The sequence below is a fragment of the Orussus abietinus genome, unplaced genomic scaffold, assembly GCF_000612105.2.
Source record: "Orussus abietinus isolate OABI.00-Male unplaced genomic scaffold, Oabi_2.0 scaffold217, whole genome shotgun sequence".
NCBI lineage: Eukaryota > Metazoa > Arthropoda > Insecta > Hymenoptera > Orussidae > Orussus > Orussus abietinus.
Window position 1 is genome coordinate 144411 of NW_019394360.1, and position 16556 is coordinate 160966.

General features: G+C 37.9%; 5 protein-coding genes across 13 annotated transcripts; 3 read left to right on the top strand and 2 right to left on the bottom strand.

The window, feature by feature from the left end:
* Positions 1 to 744: 744 nt before the first annotated feature.
* Positions 745 to 3259, bottom strand: LOC105702235 (protein pelota). Its single transcript, XM_012429638.2, has 9 exons — positions 2871 to 3259; positions 2715 to 2807; positions 2485 to 2635; positions 2293 to 2406; positions 2054 to 2194; positions 1545 to 1767; positions 1274 to 1466; positions 1088 to 1194; positions 745 to 1009 (listed from the first exon to the last, which is right to left on the bottom strand). The coding sequence occupies exons 1-9, from the start codon at positions 2909 to 2911 to the stop codon at positions 912 to 914; spliced, it is 1161 nt and encodes a 386-aa protein (XP_012285061.1). The 5' UTR covers positions 2912 to 3259; the 3' UTR covers positions 745 to 911.
* A 50-nt stretch (positions 3260 to 3309) lies between these two features.
* On the top strand, positions 3310 to 6921 carry LOC105702234 (protein phosphatase 1L). Of its 3 annotated transcripts, none has more exons than XM_012429637.2 (9): positions 3310 to 3393; positions 3452 to 3843; positions 3928 to 4173; positions 4281 to 4472; positions 4537 to 4830; positions 4894 to 5053; positions 5158 to 5288; positions 5471 to 5778; positions 5877 to 6913. In XM_012429637.2, the coding sequence occupies exons 3-9, from the start codon at positions 3943 to 3945 to the stop codon at positions 5965 to 5967; spliced, it is 1407 nt and encodes a 468-aa protein (XP_012285060.1). In that variant the 5' UTR covers positions 3310 to 3393; positions 3452 to 3843; positions 3928 to 3942; the 3' UTR covers positions 5968 to 6913. The 3 variants fall into 3 exon arrangements, with proteins under 3 accessions (XP_012285060.1, XP_012285058.1, XP_012285059.1); XM_012429635.2 differs by having other exon boundaries at positions 3452 to 3744; XM_012429636.2 differs by lacking the exon at positions 3310 to 3393 and having other exon boundaries at positions 3418 to 3744; positions 5877 to 6921.
* Positions 6922 to 8921: 2000 nt separating this feature from the next.
* LOC105702243 lies at positions 8922 to 12221 on the top strand. Its single transcript, XM_012429652.2, has 5 exons — positions 8922 to 9135; positions 9256 to 9460; positions 9563 to 9883; positions 9960 to 10184; positions 10261 to 12221. Exons 2-5 carry the CDS (start codon positions 9272 to 9274, stop codon positions 10711 to 10713), a joined length of 1188 nt encoding a protein of 395 aa, XP_012285075.1. The 5' UTR covers positions 8922 to 9135; positions 9256 to 9271; the 3' UTR covers positions 10714 to 12221.
* Positions 12222 to 12437: 216 nt separating this feature from the next.
* On the top strand, positions 12438 to 15114 carry LOC105702245 (cob(I)yrinic acid a,c-diamide adenosyltransferase, mitochondrial). 6 transcript variants are annotated; one of them, XM_012429655.1, is made up of 4 exons: positions 12438 to 12528; positions 12657 to 12834; positions 13548 to 13905; positions 14356 to 15114. In XM_012429655.1, the coding sequence occupies exons 2-4, from the start codon at positions 12758 to 12760 to the stop codon at positions 14581 to 14583; spliced, it is 663 nt and encodes a 220-aa protein (XP_012285078.1). In that variant the 5' UTR covers positions 12438 to 12528; positions 12657 to 12757; the 3' UTR covers positions 14584 to 15114. The 6 variants fall into 6 exon arrangements, with proteins under 6 accessions (XP_012285078.1, XP_023287780.1, XP_012285079.1 ...); XM_023432012.1 differs by having other exon boundaries at positions 12459 to 12543; positions 12616 to 12834; XM_012429656.1 differs by having other exon boundaries at positions 12461 to 12543.
* Positions 15028 to 16255, bottom strand: LOC105702244 (ribosome maturation protein SBDS). Of its 2 annotated transcripts, XM_012429654.2 has the most exons (3): positions 16165 to 16255; positions 15917 to 16069; positions 15028 to 15797 (listed from the first exon to the last, which is right to left on the bottom strand). In XM_012429654.2, the coding sequence occupies exons 2-3, from the start codon at positions 16045 to 16047 to the stop codon at positions 15170 to 15172; spliced, it is 759 nt and encodes a 252-aa protein (XP_012285077.1). In that variant the 5' UTR covers positions 16048 to 16069; positions 16165 to 16255; the 3' UTR covers positions 15028 to 15169. The 2 variants fall into 2 exon arrangements, with proteins under 2 accessions (XP_012285077.1, XP_012285076.1); XM_012429653.1 differs by lacking the exon at positions 16165 to 16255 and having other exon boundaries at positions 15917 to 16158.
* Positions 16256 to 16556: the final 301 nt, after the last annotated feature.

Below are 16556 nucleotides of genomic sequence, written 5' to 3' on the forward strand. Positions count from 1 at the left end.
GACTGTAGCGCTGGCTCGCGACTGCGGCGACGTGCGAACTAAAGTAATCGCCGAGGATAGCGCTATCTTGCGCCGACTCTATTTACAAAGTGCATGGATGGAACTAACAACATTCGTTTCAATTTCTTCGATTTTAAGATGACGTTAAGCCACTGAGAAATTTTATCGAGGTCGAGAAATTAAAATCCATCTATACCCTGTTTGGCGGTAACGTCATTTTGAATACTCAAGTGGTGTAACATAAGCTGGCGCTTCACATTATCGATATTTATATTTATGTTGAAGTCTTTTACAGTCCACGTTGATAATTATACGAACTGAAGCGTTTCATATGGCATTTCGGTAATGTATTGATGAAGAGATCGATGTAAAACTACCGAAACTCCGGGAATTCATTATTCTAATGACTGTTTAGGACCAACGTCGCCATCTGTGACGTTTAACTGTAACTAAAGTTTTGCTCTAAATACACGTGTTAGCCGTAGGACAAGCCAGCATTCTCTTGCAATCGTTGATGAAAGTATTTCCCATATTTTCCCATCGACTCTATAATGTTCCATTTCTACGGTATTCTAAATTGTTCGACTTCCGTCACAAATATTTAAATTCTCATAATTTATAAAGAAAAAAAGTTCTGGAGAAATTATCGATAACTTAACAGGAATTTCTCATCGTTCCTAACGTAACTTACCTCGTTTAGGACTCTAATTTCAAGTACCGTTATATTGTTAATTTTTGGATTGATTAAGCGTGCTTTATTATCGATGCCGTTAATTCCACATCCTACAACCAGCACTCTGTATAAATAATAAAATCAGTTTTATATATAAAACAATTTATATACAATGCAACAATTGTCCTTGCGCGTAACATAAAAATACGAAGTTGTTGCTGATAAAACGGAAATGACGTCAGTCATCCCCTTCAGATTCACTTCCTTCAATTTCGCTATCTAACTCCGGCATTGGGAATCGTAATATTGCTGCCACTCCGCTCAACCTATCCAAATCTGAAAACCATTACGCTTATTGTACAGAATACATGCAACGATTGTTCTTAGACAGCTTGGAATATATATTTAACGTACGTTCACCGGATACGTGCATGCTGGAAAAGATTTTAACGTCACCACCAGATTCTCTGACACTTTCGACCAGATTGACGTACTCTTTCCGTACTGTCACATCTTGACACCTGTTAATAACAAAGTCGATAACAATACTTATGGAATTACATTTTTAAACTTTCTTTTTGTCACACTAGTTAGCCTTACCTAAATAACTTATCCGATATGAGTAAAGTTTCGATGGCTTGAGCATTGCAAGCCTTTTCTACGTGATTTTTGCCATAAAACGCTTTATCTGGATCCGTTTGAAGCATAGTAGAGAACAACTCCAATGCTCTGACTTCTCCAGTTGCTTTAGTATCTGAAATACGGTTGACCACAGCTGGATCTGCTAAAACTTCTATAAAAGGGAGAAAAAGCGTTGCCTCGTGTAGTTCAATGATTCCATTCCTCAACTTGCTAACGATAAGATATATACCTTTCAAAGAGTGTTTAAATCCAGAACTTGAATGAACCAGCATAAATTTACTTTTGTTTTCCAAGATAACCTTATTATCAGACTTCACAGCCTGCTGAATAATGTAGTCCATGAATTGTTCTTTAACGAAACCTGGACTTGCTATAATTATGCATTTAACTATTTCAAAGTTTACGTGTCTAAGAATGCCTTGCATCACACTTTCGTAGAAACGGCCTAGACCCTGAAAAACAAAATTGTTTTTGAGTGATACACAATTATTATAATTCACTAGTGCCAGATTAAATCCTGTAGGGACTTGTCAGAGACGCAAATTATTTCCCATGTTATTTTATTCCCTCATTTTACCAAGCAACAATTTTTATAGGGACAATTTTATCCACGACAATAATTAAACACTTCCCTTTTCATGTTGTGGGGCCTGAAAAGATGCCATAGACCAGTTCCACTATTGCCTACTGGATAATCCGGCACTGTAGTTTACCATCAAAGTAATTCAGAATTTTCACCTTCTCGTGTTGAGACACGTAGCCTTTCCTTTTACGAGGAATAACGTGCTCCAACTTAGCACGAACTATGGTCATATTTGCAGTTATGAGACAGATGTGAGCTAATCCTTCTTGCATTACCACAGCAGCTACATCTGCCCTCTGAAAAATAAGAACAAGTCTCGGAGTATCTCCATTCTTTGGAAACATTCGGCATGCTCGTTATATGTACACAAATATTATGCATCCAATATTCCTACCTGAGTTGCATCACAGGCCATATCCACCCGTTCTACCGAGATCGTATCCCAATATGATTTAGTCAATATAAACTTTCTATTTGGCTCTACATCCAAAGTGTGGTATGCTCCCATCTACAAAACAAATGCAACAAATAAGAATAAAAGGTAACTGTGATATATACATGAAAGAAATTACACTTAATGCTTTGCCTTGACATATCGGTTCTCTTCCACGTTTCGTCCTTTCAGCCTTAACATGCACGCTTGCGTGTCAAAGTCAATACCTTCTACACATATTTTAAGAGTCGTTCGCACTTTCTGGCTAACCGAACTTCCTGTTGCGGACTCCGATTGTACTTTTCTACGATGAAATAAAATAAATGACAAACGTGAATGACTTAATCAAGACTACAGATAAGCTTCTCATTGAAAACATTTACCTAAAAGTAGAACATGTAACATAATCACCCTCTGTGATTAAGTTATAAGCATGCCACATGTCTTCCGCATCTTCCGGAACGAGGGACACACTCCTGCAAAAGAAAACGGAAAATAGACTACCGATTCATCGAACTGTATAGAAATATTCCACTCACCCTTCTCCACCCTTTTCGATGTTTTTTGACACCAGTTTCATTATACGTTATCGTACGTTCTATTTTGAAAAACATACACACGAATTTCTTTTACAAAGTCCGAATCAATTTAACATACAGTCATAGTTACTCATTTTCTTCCTTTCAAGAGAACCTCGTTTTCATATAATTCCCAAAAGTTTTTCAAAATTCATTATACATCATTAAAGAGGTTATGCACGACCGGGATTTCTAGTCGCACACATGAAGGAGTATAACTAAATATAACCGTGAGTATAATAATATAAAGAACTACCACTTCCATACAGAAGCAAGATGCAAAGGAAACAAGATGTGCTCCTACGAAAATCTTATTTTTTATACGTCCGCGCTTTCTAATACGCCAATTTATGAACTACCAGCTGGACCTACTGAGGTTAACAGTTGGATCTGTCGGTAAAGAAGTTCGCGATCACGTTACATGAGAATCGACTCTGACCAAAGTAATGTCGTCTGCTATCTCTTGCCCGAATTTCCCGATCAGGTAAAGTAACCTCAAATGGTGGTGTCTTCTGGTAGCGTTCAATTTCTGATAATTCCAGGTGAATCGCAATAAAGAGAACGAAGCGTCGAACGCCTCGAAAGTTGAGGCGCTTGTCGAAAATGTAATTCCACCGTCCTTGGCCTCCTGCAAAGCTGTAAGGTCATAATTGCGAGCCAGTCGGTGCGCAAGTTTTTTCGCGGCTGACCAATTGTAGCGGTCGACCGGCGTTTAACCTTGAGGAGGATTCGAATCGAGTACTGTCGGCTAGTACGACGTTTCCGGTTTATATCCGGTGTCGCGGTCACCGCAAATATCATGGACGACGAGCTGGAGGATAAAGTACTGTATCAGGTAATGGTCAAACATAACCTTTGATTCGTCGACTGCTCGAAGCGTCAGAATTGTTACAATCGGTAGGACGATATTTAGATTGACGCTAGAGGGATTCAGGTAATGTCGCGCTCGACGTCTGCACAATTAATGCGATTATATTTCATTGTGGGATTATGTATAATACGACGTGTTTTGCAATAGACGTACGTCTCACACATGAAGCTTATGTCGAAACTCGCAGTAGGCATTCCTGCTGGCCTCGATGCAGCGGTGAATGCGCCACTGGGTTATTTTTGGAGATCGATACGTGCCTATGCATTCAAGCCAGAAGTTCTGGCATGTGGCGCTGTTTTGATGGTAATGTTACTTTATCTGCGAGCTGCTGATGTTTGGAGCAGAACGCTACTTGGAAGAATACAGCGCACCCTGGAACGGTCTACATCCAAAGTACGCTCGATCTTTGATATGATCACTTTGCATGTAGTTCTCCTTTATCACATTGAAATTTCATATACGTGGCAATAACGAGAATTTGTTTTGCATTGTTTATGCAGGTTGCTAAGCTCCAGTTTTTAAATAATGTACCGAAGGGTGAAAAATTCAGCTGGGAGTTGAAAGAAGGTCCCGTCGCTGCGTATGCAGTTCAAGGCAGAAGACCTCGAATGGAAGATCGATTTGTTATCAATAGCGACATAGAAGACACAGGGGTTTCTTTATTTGCTGTTTTTGATGGACATGGTGGAGAAGTATGTTTGTCTTCTGTACAATTTTCTTAATAAACGAGACATGCGATTAAATGACGATTCACAGTTTGCAGCTAATTATGCACGAGATAAACTTGTTCCAAGTATCAACCAGAAGGTCATTGAGCTAAAAGATATTTTGGCTGGAAAATTGCCACGATCAGCGCAGGAGCGAAACGAAACATTGGATGGTAATAATAAGACAAATGGAGAAATGCAAGGCGCGGAGTCTGTCAGTCGAAAGGGGTCCTTCCGAAAAACTGTATCTCAGACTGATGAACATGCAAAGAAAACCAGTGGAGTCACTGACCCAGAGTTACTTAATAAACTTGACAGCCTTCGAAAATTAGTCACTAGAGAGGTATGTTAATGCAATGCTGTTCTACAATCAACACATCTTTCTCATGCTTAAACTTTCCTATAGGTCAGAGCCGAAAGGCCTGAAGAAGAGCAGGTTCAAAAAGTTGATGTAACTACCTACCTCGATGGTGATAAAATTAATTATGGAAAACTTCTAACTGACGAAGTGCTTGCAATCGACAGATTGTTGGTCAAAGCAGCAAAAAAAAATATGGATGTTGCAGGTATCTAGTTCCGAAGTTAGAAGCATAATTAAACTTTTCTAGATGAGATACGTACCTCATTACCGTTCACATGGGAACTTAATATATTTTAATTCTTTTTTCAGGTACAACAGCATTAATTGCACTTTTAGAAGGAAGTAGACTCATCGTAGCCAATGTTGGCGATTCAAGGGGAGTCATGTGCGATGGTAAAGGCAACGCAATACCTTTGTCTTTTGACCATAAACCTCAACAGGTAAGAAATTCACGTGAACAGGTATGTCGTTCTGTGGTCAGTTCAAGTAAATGTTGAATTGTTGCAATTTAATCTGAGATTGTAATACCATGGTATTATGTGACAGTGTTGGCACAAAAAGAGTTAAATTGCTTAATTTGCCACGGTTACTTGACTAATACCCCATTCTATTTTTTTTTTAGCAAAGAGAACGAAAACGAATAAAGGAGGCTGGTGGATATGTGACATTTAATGGCGTGTGGCGAGTGGCTGGTATTTTAGCCACTTCGCGTGCTCTCGGAGATTATCCATTAAAAGATATGAGACTGGTGGTTGCTGACCCAGATATACTGACATTCGATCTAGGTGACCACAACCCCATGTTCCTAATATTGGCTTCTGATGGGCTGTGGGATACCTTCTCAAATGAAGAAGCTGTAGCATTCATCAAGGAACGCATCGACGAGCCGCATTTTGGTGCCAAGAGCATTACGTTGCAAAGCTACTATCGGTGAGAAGTTATACTTTACTGTCGTCATCGGGGAATTAATAGTACATCTGCCATCGACATAAAAATAAGCTCATGTAAATATGACTTTACGTTCTCAGTGGATCCTTGGACAATATTACCGTGGTTGTGATTAACATGAAAGAGGTTAGGAACAATGGATTGGATGTGAAACGTTCTATCCAAAGTTAAACACCTTTCGGAAGATTGCAATTCTTCGTTTCGAAAAATCGTGTATACCCCAAAGGAAGATTTCTAGTCGAACTCCGACAATCGCCAACGATGCTGTGACGAAGTTACTTCTGTTGAAGCGTGGGTATGAATGTACGTTCGTCGAGAAGTGAGAAATTAGATACAAGATGTTACGCCAAATCTACACGTCCTATAAACGAAACCTCGTCTTAATCATTCGTACCGACGATGTATCAATCATGGTGTGCAATCTATGTGTCAACTATTTTATACAATCTTTGAGCCGTCTCGTAGCCTCACCTCTCTGAATAATTTCATTGCCGCAAAAACATTTTTGCTTGAATAGTTCCTTGCTACAGTGTAAAGCTGTTCATTCAAATATAATGACTTATTTGTAAAGGGCAATTTAAATTAAGCGAATGGCCCAAATGTTGATCACGTTCTATTTTATCGTTGTACTTTCTTTATTTCTATTGCAGTAATGTTAGATCGAGAACAAATCTATGGAAAGTTTAAAGTCTTTACAATATTAATGTGCGAGATTGTCTACTGTTAATATAAAAGTTCAAGTTGCTATATAGTTATTTCTCTAGTCTACCATGGGCAGATTTTAATTATTTGTAAAATTGTCTTTAAAGATAACACGATGCATGTGCTGTGATGATTTAATCTACAAATTATAAGACAAAGTCGTAGAATTTGGTATCATTATTGTTGATATAACGCTTTGATCAACTGAAACAACATATTTTGGAACATCAATTAAGTTTCTAATAAAGTTTTTGTAAATATATGGCGTATAAGGAAGAAGTTACAGACCGCTGTAGCTTTTAACAAAGTGAAAATGAATGTACGAAGAATGTAATATATTAATCTTTGAATATAGATTTACTTAAATATTATTAACTGTTTCAACATGTAACAATAGATAAAGTTTCCCAATGTATACATGTACTATCAGGAAATTTTAAAATGGACAGCTGATAACTTTCGTCCGTCCTTACAAGTAACTTATCGTTTCTTATTTATTGTTATATTGGATATACATGCCATATAACTTTGGTACCAACTGCTTGTGGAGACAGATGCATTAATATTATATCGTGTGTTAAAGGGTCACACAAGATAGCCTATTTATATCTGCTGACCTGTTCCTTCGTTAAACTTCTTCATTATCAGAATCCATTGGACCGCGGTTGAAGTAAGTCTTCCACGAGAGAGCAACATCATGTTTAAAAGTTTTTAAAGTTAAAAACACCTGACTCATATAATCAATTCAGAGAGATAAGTATAGATATTAATCATATCTTATATGGATACTTTTAGTACCTCAAAGTCGTTTATTTGGAGTTACAATCAGTGGAACATACAATCAATAAAATAAGAAAATCTTTATCGAAAATTGAAACCTTTGCTTGAAAGCTATATGCTATATATTCATACATAATGGTTATCGCATGTAGAATAAAAAGCATGAAAAGTTATCTTTATTTGGAGTTAATAATTCTTGAAAAATTTAGACAGTAGGAGCTACAAGAGCAGCTATGCAAGCTGCTTCACAAACGCCAAACGCACTGTTGCATCCAACCAGTGCAGGCACAGCTGCGATTTGAGCACCCGGGACGGTCCCAAAAGTAAATCCAGCCGCAGCAAAGCAAGCGGTCACAACCGCTGCGCAACCGGCATAGCAAATGCCAGCTGCAATTGGTCCGGCCTCCGTTACGCAGGACGTTAATAGCATAACAATCGTTATGCAAATAACATTAGTATTGAATTTCATTTTTAATCTGGAACCAAAGCAGACATTATAAAAAGATTTTCGAAATACAGATTGCGACTATATGGTTCCTGATGAGTTAATTTCTATCTAATCATTTACTCAATTACTATTCCTATTTAACTGAATTCCTAAAGATTCTCGGATAATGGATTGAAGAATTTATTGTAATATAAACGTGCCCAGAATATATATTAATATCTACAGCAAGAGCGTCTCAATACGGAGGCCTTACTTCAGCCGCTAAATCTGCAAATGTAGAATAAATCGTAGCCCGACTTGAACTCAAACTATTACTGTATCTCACCGTAGAATAAAGTAGAATTGAAAGTAATATACTTACGTTAAGTTGCTATAAATTCGTAATCGGAGACGACCAAGCGATTCGCACAAAGGCTACGATGTATTTGAGCAAGATACTTGATATGAATGTGTACTTATATCCCGCTGTATCCCGCTCCCACTCCCGGTTTGACGAAGTTATACGAAATTAAAAACAAATCGACCATGTTCACGGGGGAATCCTAATCCTACTCATAAAGTTGATATTTCATTAATGCTACAGCGACAAGCGATACAGCAACGTGGCGTAAATGAAAGCTTTTGATTGGGTGTAGAGAAACAGTGGAAAGGGGAACTTTCTTCTGTACGTTTTCTGCAGCCAATCAAAACATTTTATTCCACCTCCGTCGTTTCGTTACTTGTAGGTTATGTAGATATAATCAGGGTTGGGTAGGTATAATACGTAATGTAATATATGTGATTTTTTCACGTATATTACAACGTATAATACGTCCCTAGTTTTTTACGTAAGCGCGAAGTATATTGCGTCCTTCTATTTCTAAAATATTTACGTGTTTACATGTACGTTAAAAAATGTTTATAACCTAACGGATACCGTATATCGTATGTAAATCTGCTGCGTTCTCTATGATAAAAACGTAATTTGCTGATTTGCTACAATTTTCTACGGTAAACTACCTGGTTTACATAATATACGCGAAAAACCTTGAAAAACGCGAAATTACCAACCCTGGAACATGCAATTTACTAAATCCGGACCTGATGAATCCCGGATTTAGGAGTGCGATGAAGACGTATTCATAGAAAGGGAGCTCTTTATGCTATTTCATGATCAAAGCTTTCTTTTAAAAAACGACTATAGATGGCGGCCTCATCCGGGAAACTCAAGTTGATTGTCAAAATCAGTTAAAATCGGTCAAAATTTCGCGAGAATTTATTAGTTATGTCGGCAGAAAATCGTGCATGTGAAAAGTTAGGGAATTATGACTAAATATTAATGATTATTCACGTTATTCTGAAAGCCGCTCCAGTAAGAATCGCTAGCTCAATCGAATTCTAGCGGCGAATTAAAACACGGATGAATGAAGGTTAGGATCGCCTGAGGAACTTGGCAACAAGTTTTGCAAATCTCGCGAGTGCTCGTTAGGACGAGTGCAACGGTGTTTTATCGTTTAATAAATTGGTTAAGGATTTAATTAACGTTACAGGTAGTTTGCACAAATTATGGCGCGGGCGTCCACCTTGGCCCAGTGTGATGCAGTAGCTTCGTCTATGGATGGAGTTAACGTTAAGATCGCTGAAGCTTATAAGCCTCCACGAAGAATAGCTCTGCCAGCAGCGTACAATAACAGACTTCCGGATGTATCGAGATACGAGTACGATTTTACTTTAGAAAAGTCAGTTGTAACAAAGGTAAAATAGTTACCGTTTCGTTAGTTATTTGTTGCTTTTACTGACAAAATAGCAGATTCTCTGTATCGACGTTTTTATCGGAATGCATTAATATTCTTACAGATAGTAGAGTGGCGCAAAGTTAGAAATGAAATTATTCAAGCTAGACGGACACGGCTGGAGGAGAAGAAGAAAGTCGAGGAGGAGGAAGAAAGGAATATCTCTCCTCCTCCTTCGGAATCGATAAGCCAACCTCCAGTTAAAGCAACACCAGTGCCTGAAACGACAGTTCTCACTCCCCAACCTTTATCACCTCCCGCAAACGATCTTCAGAACTGTATTAAATCGAATGGCTTAAATCTTGCAGATTTTGACAACGATACGAGTAGTCCATTTGATAATATGGAGCTGAAAAGTATTAACGATATGGAAGAACTTGCACAGGTCCAAATTTTTATCGATATCTTTTATGAAAAGTGTAATTCACTGTGTATTAACAAATCTTTCCGTTTTTAAACAGGTTTTACAGCCCAACTCTCAATGGGTACCTTCGGTTAAATTGGAAAATATAATGGAAGACGCGACATTAAGTCACGATCGACCTAAAGATACCGAGTCGGAAACACACTTCAGTAATAGGGCCGTCGATCGTGATGAATCAAATAATCATTGTAATTCGAATCATCGCAGTGTAGCAGTGATCGTTGAAGAACTCCAGAAAGAGCTAACTCGTCCCTTTATGGAGGTAATTTTAGTAGTATGGGATCACTATTTGTCAGCTAATTATTTGCTAAAACGTAGTATCCCTGCTTGTATTCTAGAATTGGAAGCCATGGCCAGATTTGGAAAGCCCTGTAAGCAATACAGAACGACTCTTCAAGCCCGATAACCCATCTTCGTCGATCAGTTCTAGATCGTTAAGTCCACTGTTGGCTGAAATGTCTGAAAACGATCGAAAACTAGTGAAGCATCTCAGCGATATGGGATTCCCGTTATCCAGAGCTGCTCGAGCAGTGCATGAATTAGGAGGCGAAGACAACAAAAAGGTGGTAGAGTATTTACTGGCTGTCCAGTCACTGGAAGAACTTGGAATATCTGGAGATAAGGTTGAAAAGGCTCTAGCTCTGACCCAATACAATCAAGACAAGGCCAAACTTTATCATGAAAATTTGTGCACTCTAATGGATCTAGGATTCCCTGAAGACGAAGCATCCGCTGCACTTTTAAAGTGCGATATCGACAGGGACAAAGCACTTGATTATCTGGTGGGTTAGCTCAAGACTTAATAGGTTTGTTCAGGTTACAGCGTTTTTAGCTGGGCTACGCTTTCTTACACTAGTGTTATGCGAATATACAGCAACACGGTTTTGGTGTTGACAGTGTGCACACTTTTCGTGTAGTTCGGTACTCAGTGATAGTGTTACTGCAATTGTTAGAACATGCAAACTTTTAAAAATTACATTTGTCAAAAATAAAAAATGGCCGCCTTGAAATTTCATGTCAGTGGCATAACAATTTTCATTAACTATCGCAAATATGTCTAATTACTGCTTGCTTTTTAGTACAAAAATGAAGCACCTTCTGTACTCGCCCTCGAATAGGTGTAGAGAGTGCAAGCTGGTATCATTTGGTATCAAAAAACATACAGTAAATGCATTAGTCTTACCAGAAAATGTTATTTGTGTTTTTCAATTCCCATTAAAACTAGTTTACTGTAACTAGTTCGATGGAAATTGAAACATTTCATTTTAAACTCTCATGGTTTCTGGTATTTGGGATAGTTAATGAAAGTGTATCTACACTTTTGCACTTCTCATGAAAAATGTAATGCAGTCAGTTACACTCGTTACACTTAAGTGTAGAAAGTACAGCTAATTTGAACAAACCTATTATCTTCGAAAACTGAGCTAAGTTAAACTTGTTCAATGACAACTGCAAGACCTGGGGCCGGTTACACCAACCGTGATTAGCGTGAAATTTCTTAACTACAATTAGTTAATCTCGGATTAGTGAAATTCGTGTTACAAAAATGGCTAACTGAAGATTAAAATCCACTGTTAGGTAACCGCCCGAAATCAGGCAGTTAACTTTAATCACTCGTTAAGTAATTCTTGAGTTAAGATAAGTTAACGAGTAAGAAGTAGTTATCTCTAATCACTCGTTAACTAATCCTTGATTAAGTATTTTAACTTGAAGATGGTGCAACCGGCCCTCAAACTTATAAGCCATAAGTGTTCGGCAGTTTAACGGAGATATACGAACGATAGTTGTACATAATATAGTTATCATTTTCCCTTTGGACTATGAGAATTGATAATAAAACCTATTTCTTTAATTCTTATTACATAAGGTGGACTTATTAAAAACGTGTCACATAAGTGCATTTTAAAAATGCCTAATCGGATTATGGGAATAGTCCACTTAATGATGCATAGTAAGATCAATTGTATTATTTCACAATAGCGTGTACCAAAGAATTCAGAGTCCATAGCATTCGACGCTCTAAAAGTTGGAAAGAAATAATGCAATCCGGTATATATTGTCCTAAGATTAAGAAAAATCCCGAGATGATTATAGTGCCACCAGTTGGCTAATGTACCATTTATCGAGCATCGAACATCCTTATCCCGGGCTCTATGGAGATTTTTGAATTCTTTGCGTGTACCCACAAGGGCTTAAACCGTAACTGGCGCTCCAATAGCTAAACTACGCGTACGTTGTATGTAAATACGTTTGTACCTTTGACAATCTTGTACATAATAAATCGATTGCCAATTTAAGACCCGATCGCAGTCCACCGATACACACCTGTTCCGAGTGTCAGATATTTCCAACCCTTTAAAAGCATTGTATGTACTATTTATTGATAGTAATTTTCTTAATTATTTACCGGCTATTGATGACTGCAAATATGAATGAAACTGTAACGAATTAATATCGTAAGTATAGACTTGTCTCATAGGTTAGTAATTTTTGAACGTCTCGCGCATGCGCCGGTCGAATCTGCTCGTACGGTTACGCGTAAATCAGCAGAAATTGCACAAATGCATCGCCGCCAACAGTGTGGAGACTGATTAGATGTAAAAAGGGTAAAATAGAGATATGTATGTAGCGTTAGATGAATAGTAAAATCTGGCAAGGCCATTCATTGATTTATAGCTGGTGGTTTGTCGTAGGTATCGTCCACGTGCAATCGTTATTAAGTTCTATTTTCCAGTATTTTCTCGCCGTGACATGTTTGCTCTCGACGACGATTGATTTACTCGCAAAGCCAGAAAAGATCACGATTATCGTTTACGCAAACCACGACCAGTTACAATGGAGCTAGCTAGAAACGCTTGGAAGAGATCCGTTTTTATCTACAAGGCTAGTTTGCTGCCTGCTCAGAGAAACAGGTACAATCCACTAAACGTCCTAACCTCAAAGTCGCACTCTTCTATCCTCTGGAAATCCGGTTTTAATATCTCTCTAAGGGAACTCGTACCTATTAACTGGATGAAAATACCCATTTTTCTGGCAGGTACAGGACAAAATTAAACATAACATGTAAATACAGGTTAAACGTGTTATGAATCATATTTTTAGGTACGTATCACTTTATACAAAAAACTGTTTTGAGCCGTTAGAGTCATTTTCCGAACAATGCCATTCTTTATGCTTCATCTTAACAAGTTTTAGTTTCACATAGTTCTATTCTGTGCACATATTGATAGAATATTTGACTATAGAAATGATTGCCAATTATATAAAAGTAAAATTACTCCAAATTTTAGTTAACTATTAATATTTTTGCCAATTTTCTGATACTCGAGGGAAATGACTTTTTAAAACTATTGAATGCTATCAGGAATAACAAACGACGTATATCAAAATATAGTTCTTTACAATTATAATTATCATAATTCAACCATTTTTTTTTCTGTAGAATAAATAATAATATTAATATGTACCTAAACGTATGGCCAATAACATATTTAGATTGTATTTAAATGGTGTGCTTTATGTTTTCCCTGAACTGTTTTGAAAAATGGTTAGATTTAACATTGTCGTTAGGTATGAGCTTTTTTAAAATTATTCGTTGTCTAATAAATAATCCATTTTTGTACAGTAGCAACAGTACAACGTCGAATGTAGCCGAGGCCACGGTTCTTTCAAGGGACAGTGACTCTGGTTCTTCGGACTCAAGAGCAAAGGATGACATAGTGTACGATGCACTCGGTGCCACTGACGAACTGTCGTGTTATATCGGACTAGCAAGAGAGTTTGCGTGCGATAGCAAAGTGGAGCATCCTTATGTAGATAAACTAAAGAGGGTGCAGATGATTTTATTCGATTTAAACCATGCTATATCAAGATCGACGCCTGGAAAACCAAGATCTTTTGAGATTAAACATACGAAAGACTTGGAGGAATGGATCTCGGAATACTCAAATCAACTACCTCCACCTGAAGATTATATCATTCCTGTAATTATTTAATTTAGAATTATTTTTACGGTGATACGAAAGGGTTATCTGAGGGTTTAATTGTTTATGAAACCTTTCTCTCGATTGGATGTACTGTTAAGCCAACATCTGAGGGTTTAATCATTTGACATCTTTCTCTCAACTGGGTGTACCGAATCAATTGAAATGTTAACAAGTAAATGTAGAGGGCTTTAAGAAAGGTTCTCGGTACTCTTAAAATTGAATTTTTTTTTTATTAGAAAGATGGTTATAAACAAATTTAAAAAGAACGAAATTTTATGGGTGTCGGGGTCTTCCTTAGAGCATCCATATTTATGAGATAAGATTTCAAACAATTCAGTACATGCATTTCGGAGATAAGTTTCATAAACGAGATTCTTTGGACATTACTTCGATATCACTTTAACACGATGTAATAACAGGATTGTTATCAAATGTTTTTCTGTACAGGGTGGTGGCAAAGCGTGTGCTTCTTTGCACGTCGCGAGGACAGTTTGTAAACGAGCTGAGAAAAGTGTGAAGCCTTTGGTGAGCAACGGAGTCCTTGACCAGGAAGCACAAACTTACTTGAGTCGATTATCAGACTTTCTTCTAACGATATCCCGTATTGCGGCAAAATGTGACGAGCGGACGGAAAACATATACATACCACGCGCAGAAGTTACAGAAGAGAAGTAAACGACTGATAAACCAGACATTTTGTGCAGATCGTTTCAAAATTCAAGCTGCTTCTTAGAACCTTGATTTTTGAGGAGCTTTAAATAAGACATTGCTCAAAACGAAGTAGAGTTAAATGGCATCAGCAGTGAGAACGGTAGAAAAAATTGAGAAGGACGATTTCTTGCTTCCTTACGCACTGCATTTAACAATTGTTCAAAAGCATAAAATATTTTTTTGAAGGACTGTAGTATTTTTGGTCAAGGACCAACATGTTACGATCAAGTACTATGTATATGAAAAGCGATCGGAAGCCTTCGTGTACTATAACGATTGTTAATTACTCTTTAGAGTATTATAGTCATTGTACAATGTTACATTTAATGTTGCAAGTAATGCCAAATACAGTTACACGAGAAGAAGGGTCAACTTCCATGTAAAAATATCAACCCTATCGAGTACATATAATAGACACATCAGATTTATTTAAAGTCATTAATGTTACTTATGTACAATGTATTTATTAAACTACAATTTAAGAAACAGCCTTAATAGCGACCTTTTAATAACGTTCATACGAAAGCAGAATGTTTTTGTGCAACGAGAATCACTCTAGGATCTCTTCCCCTTCAGTGACTTCTTTCAGATCGAGTAATTCCAGAATTCCCGTTCCCTTTGTCTCGGTTCTCACTATATCGTTGACTTCTCTGTACTGGCCTGGATCGATAGTACAAATTATATTTAAACTTCCACCGTCCCAATCTTCGGATTCCATTTTGGTAGCCAATTTGGCAATATGGTCTCTTAACTTTCTTGCTTCTTTCCCCGATACAAGAACCCTGACTCTCATTTGAGCTCGTTCTAAAGGTATTACAGTCTTCAGTTGCGGAATAACATCCAACGCTTGCTGCTTAGCATTGCGATTGGGTTTAACAGAGAAGTGTACATCCTTCATGGCCTTTTCAATCATGGATACCGAATACGGACGCTTTGTTTCTGGGTTGACACACTTGTCGGCTACTGTCGTCGCCACATCTTTCAGCATTGCATCCAAGGCAGAGTGCCTTTCCTTATCCGATACTTGAAGCTCCCCTTTAGCCAGAATTTCTTTGCAAATCTCTGTTTGATCATCTGAACCAAATGCCTTTATAAGATCCTCTTTCTTCGCTACCTGTCCTTTGGACACATTAGTGAACACCGTATGTGTTTGTAATACTTCGTCGATGTCTTTTTCCCTACGAGTTGCACGGACGTCAAACATCAACAATGCAAAGAGTCTATTTGTCAACAGAGTCTGGTATCGTTGTTGCTTACAAACAATATAACAAGTATGAACCGTTGAACCACGACTTACAGTTTATTTCTCCATGATACGACCTTGTTCCTGTAGCAGGCAATTTCGTATCTCTTGCCACCCTTTTTCACCCGAACCACGGCTACATTTGTTAACCTTATTTGATTCGTGGGGGTGAAAATTAATGCCATGGTGACTAGTCACTGAATCTCCCTCAAACAATGGAACGAATAAAAATTTAACTTGCAATAAATCACAAAACTTGCATACGCCACAGACACTTCAAAATTACGCACAATTATTCTTACCTAAAAGAGCATCGATGTAAGAGTATATTAGAGCGAATTCAAGTGAATTACAGGCAAACAGGATGTCTATTTATATATCGTGTGTTTTACTAGTCGCCAAGTAGCGTCCTTAGGCCCGGTTTTACACTCAAGTTAACCGGAGTTTAAGTTTACACCTGGATTTAACCTGCTGTAAACAAATTAAGATGAGTTGGGAGATTGCTCACGGGCAGGGTCGCGCGACCGCGTTCTGTGCGACCTCCGGTGGAGGATGCAGACGGCTAATGCACTTGCCACCTGTTACAAATCTGAGCAGCCGGAGAACCGGCTGAAAAAGTGAAGAACTCCTCACAAAAACTCCAAAACCCTGTACCTCCTCCGAAAAAAATCGCAGTCACTAGCTCGAGAGATTA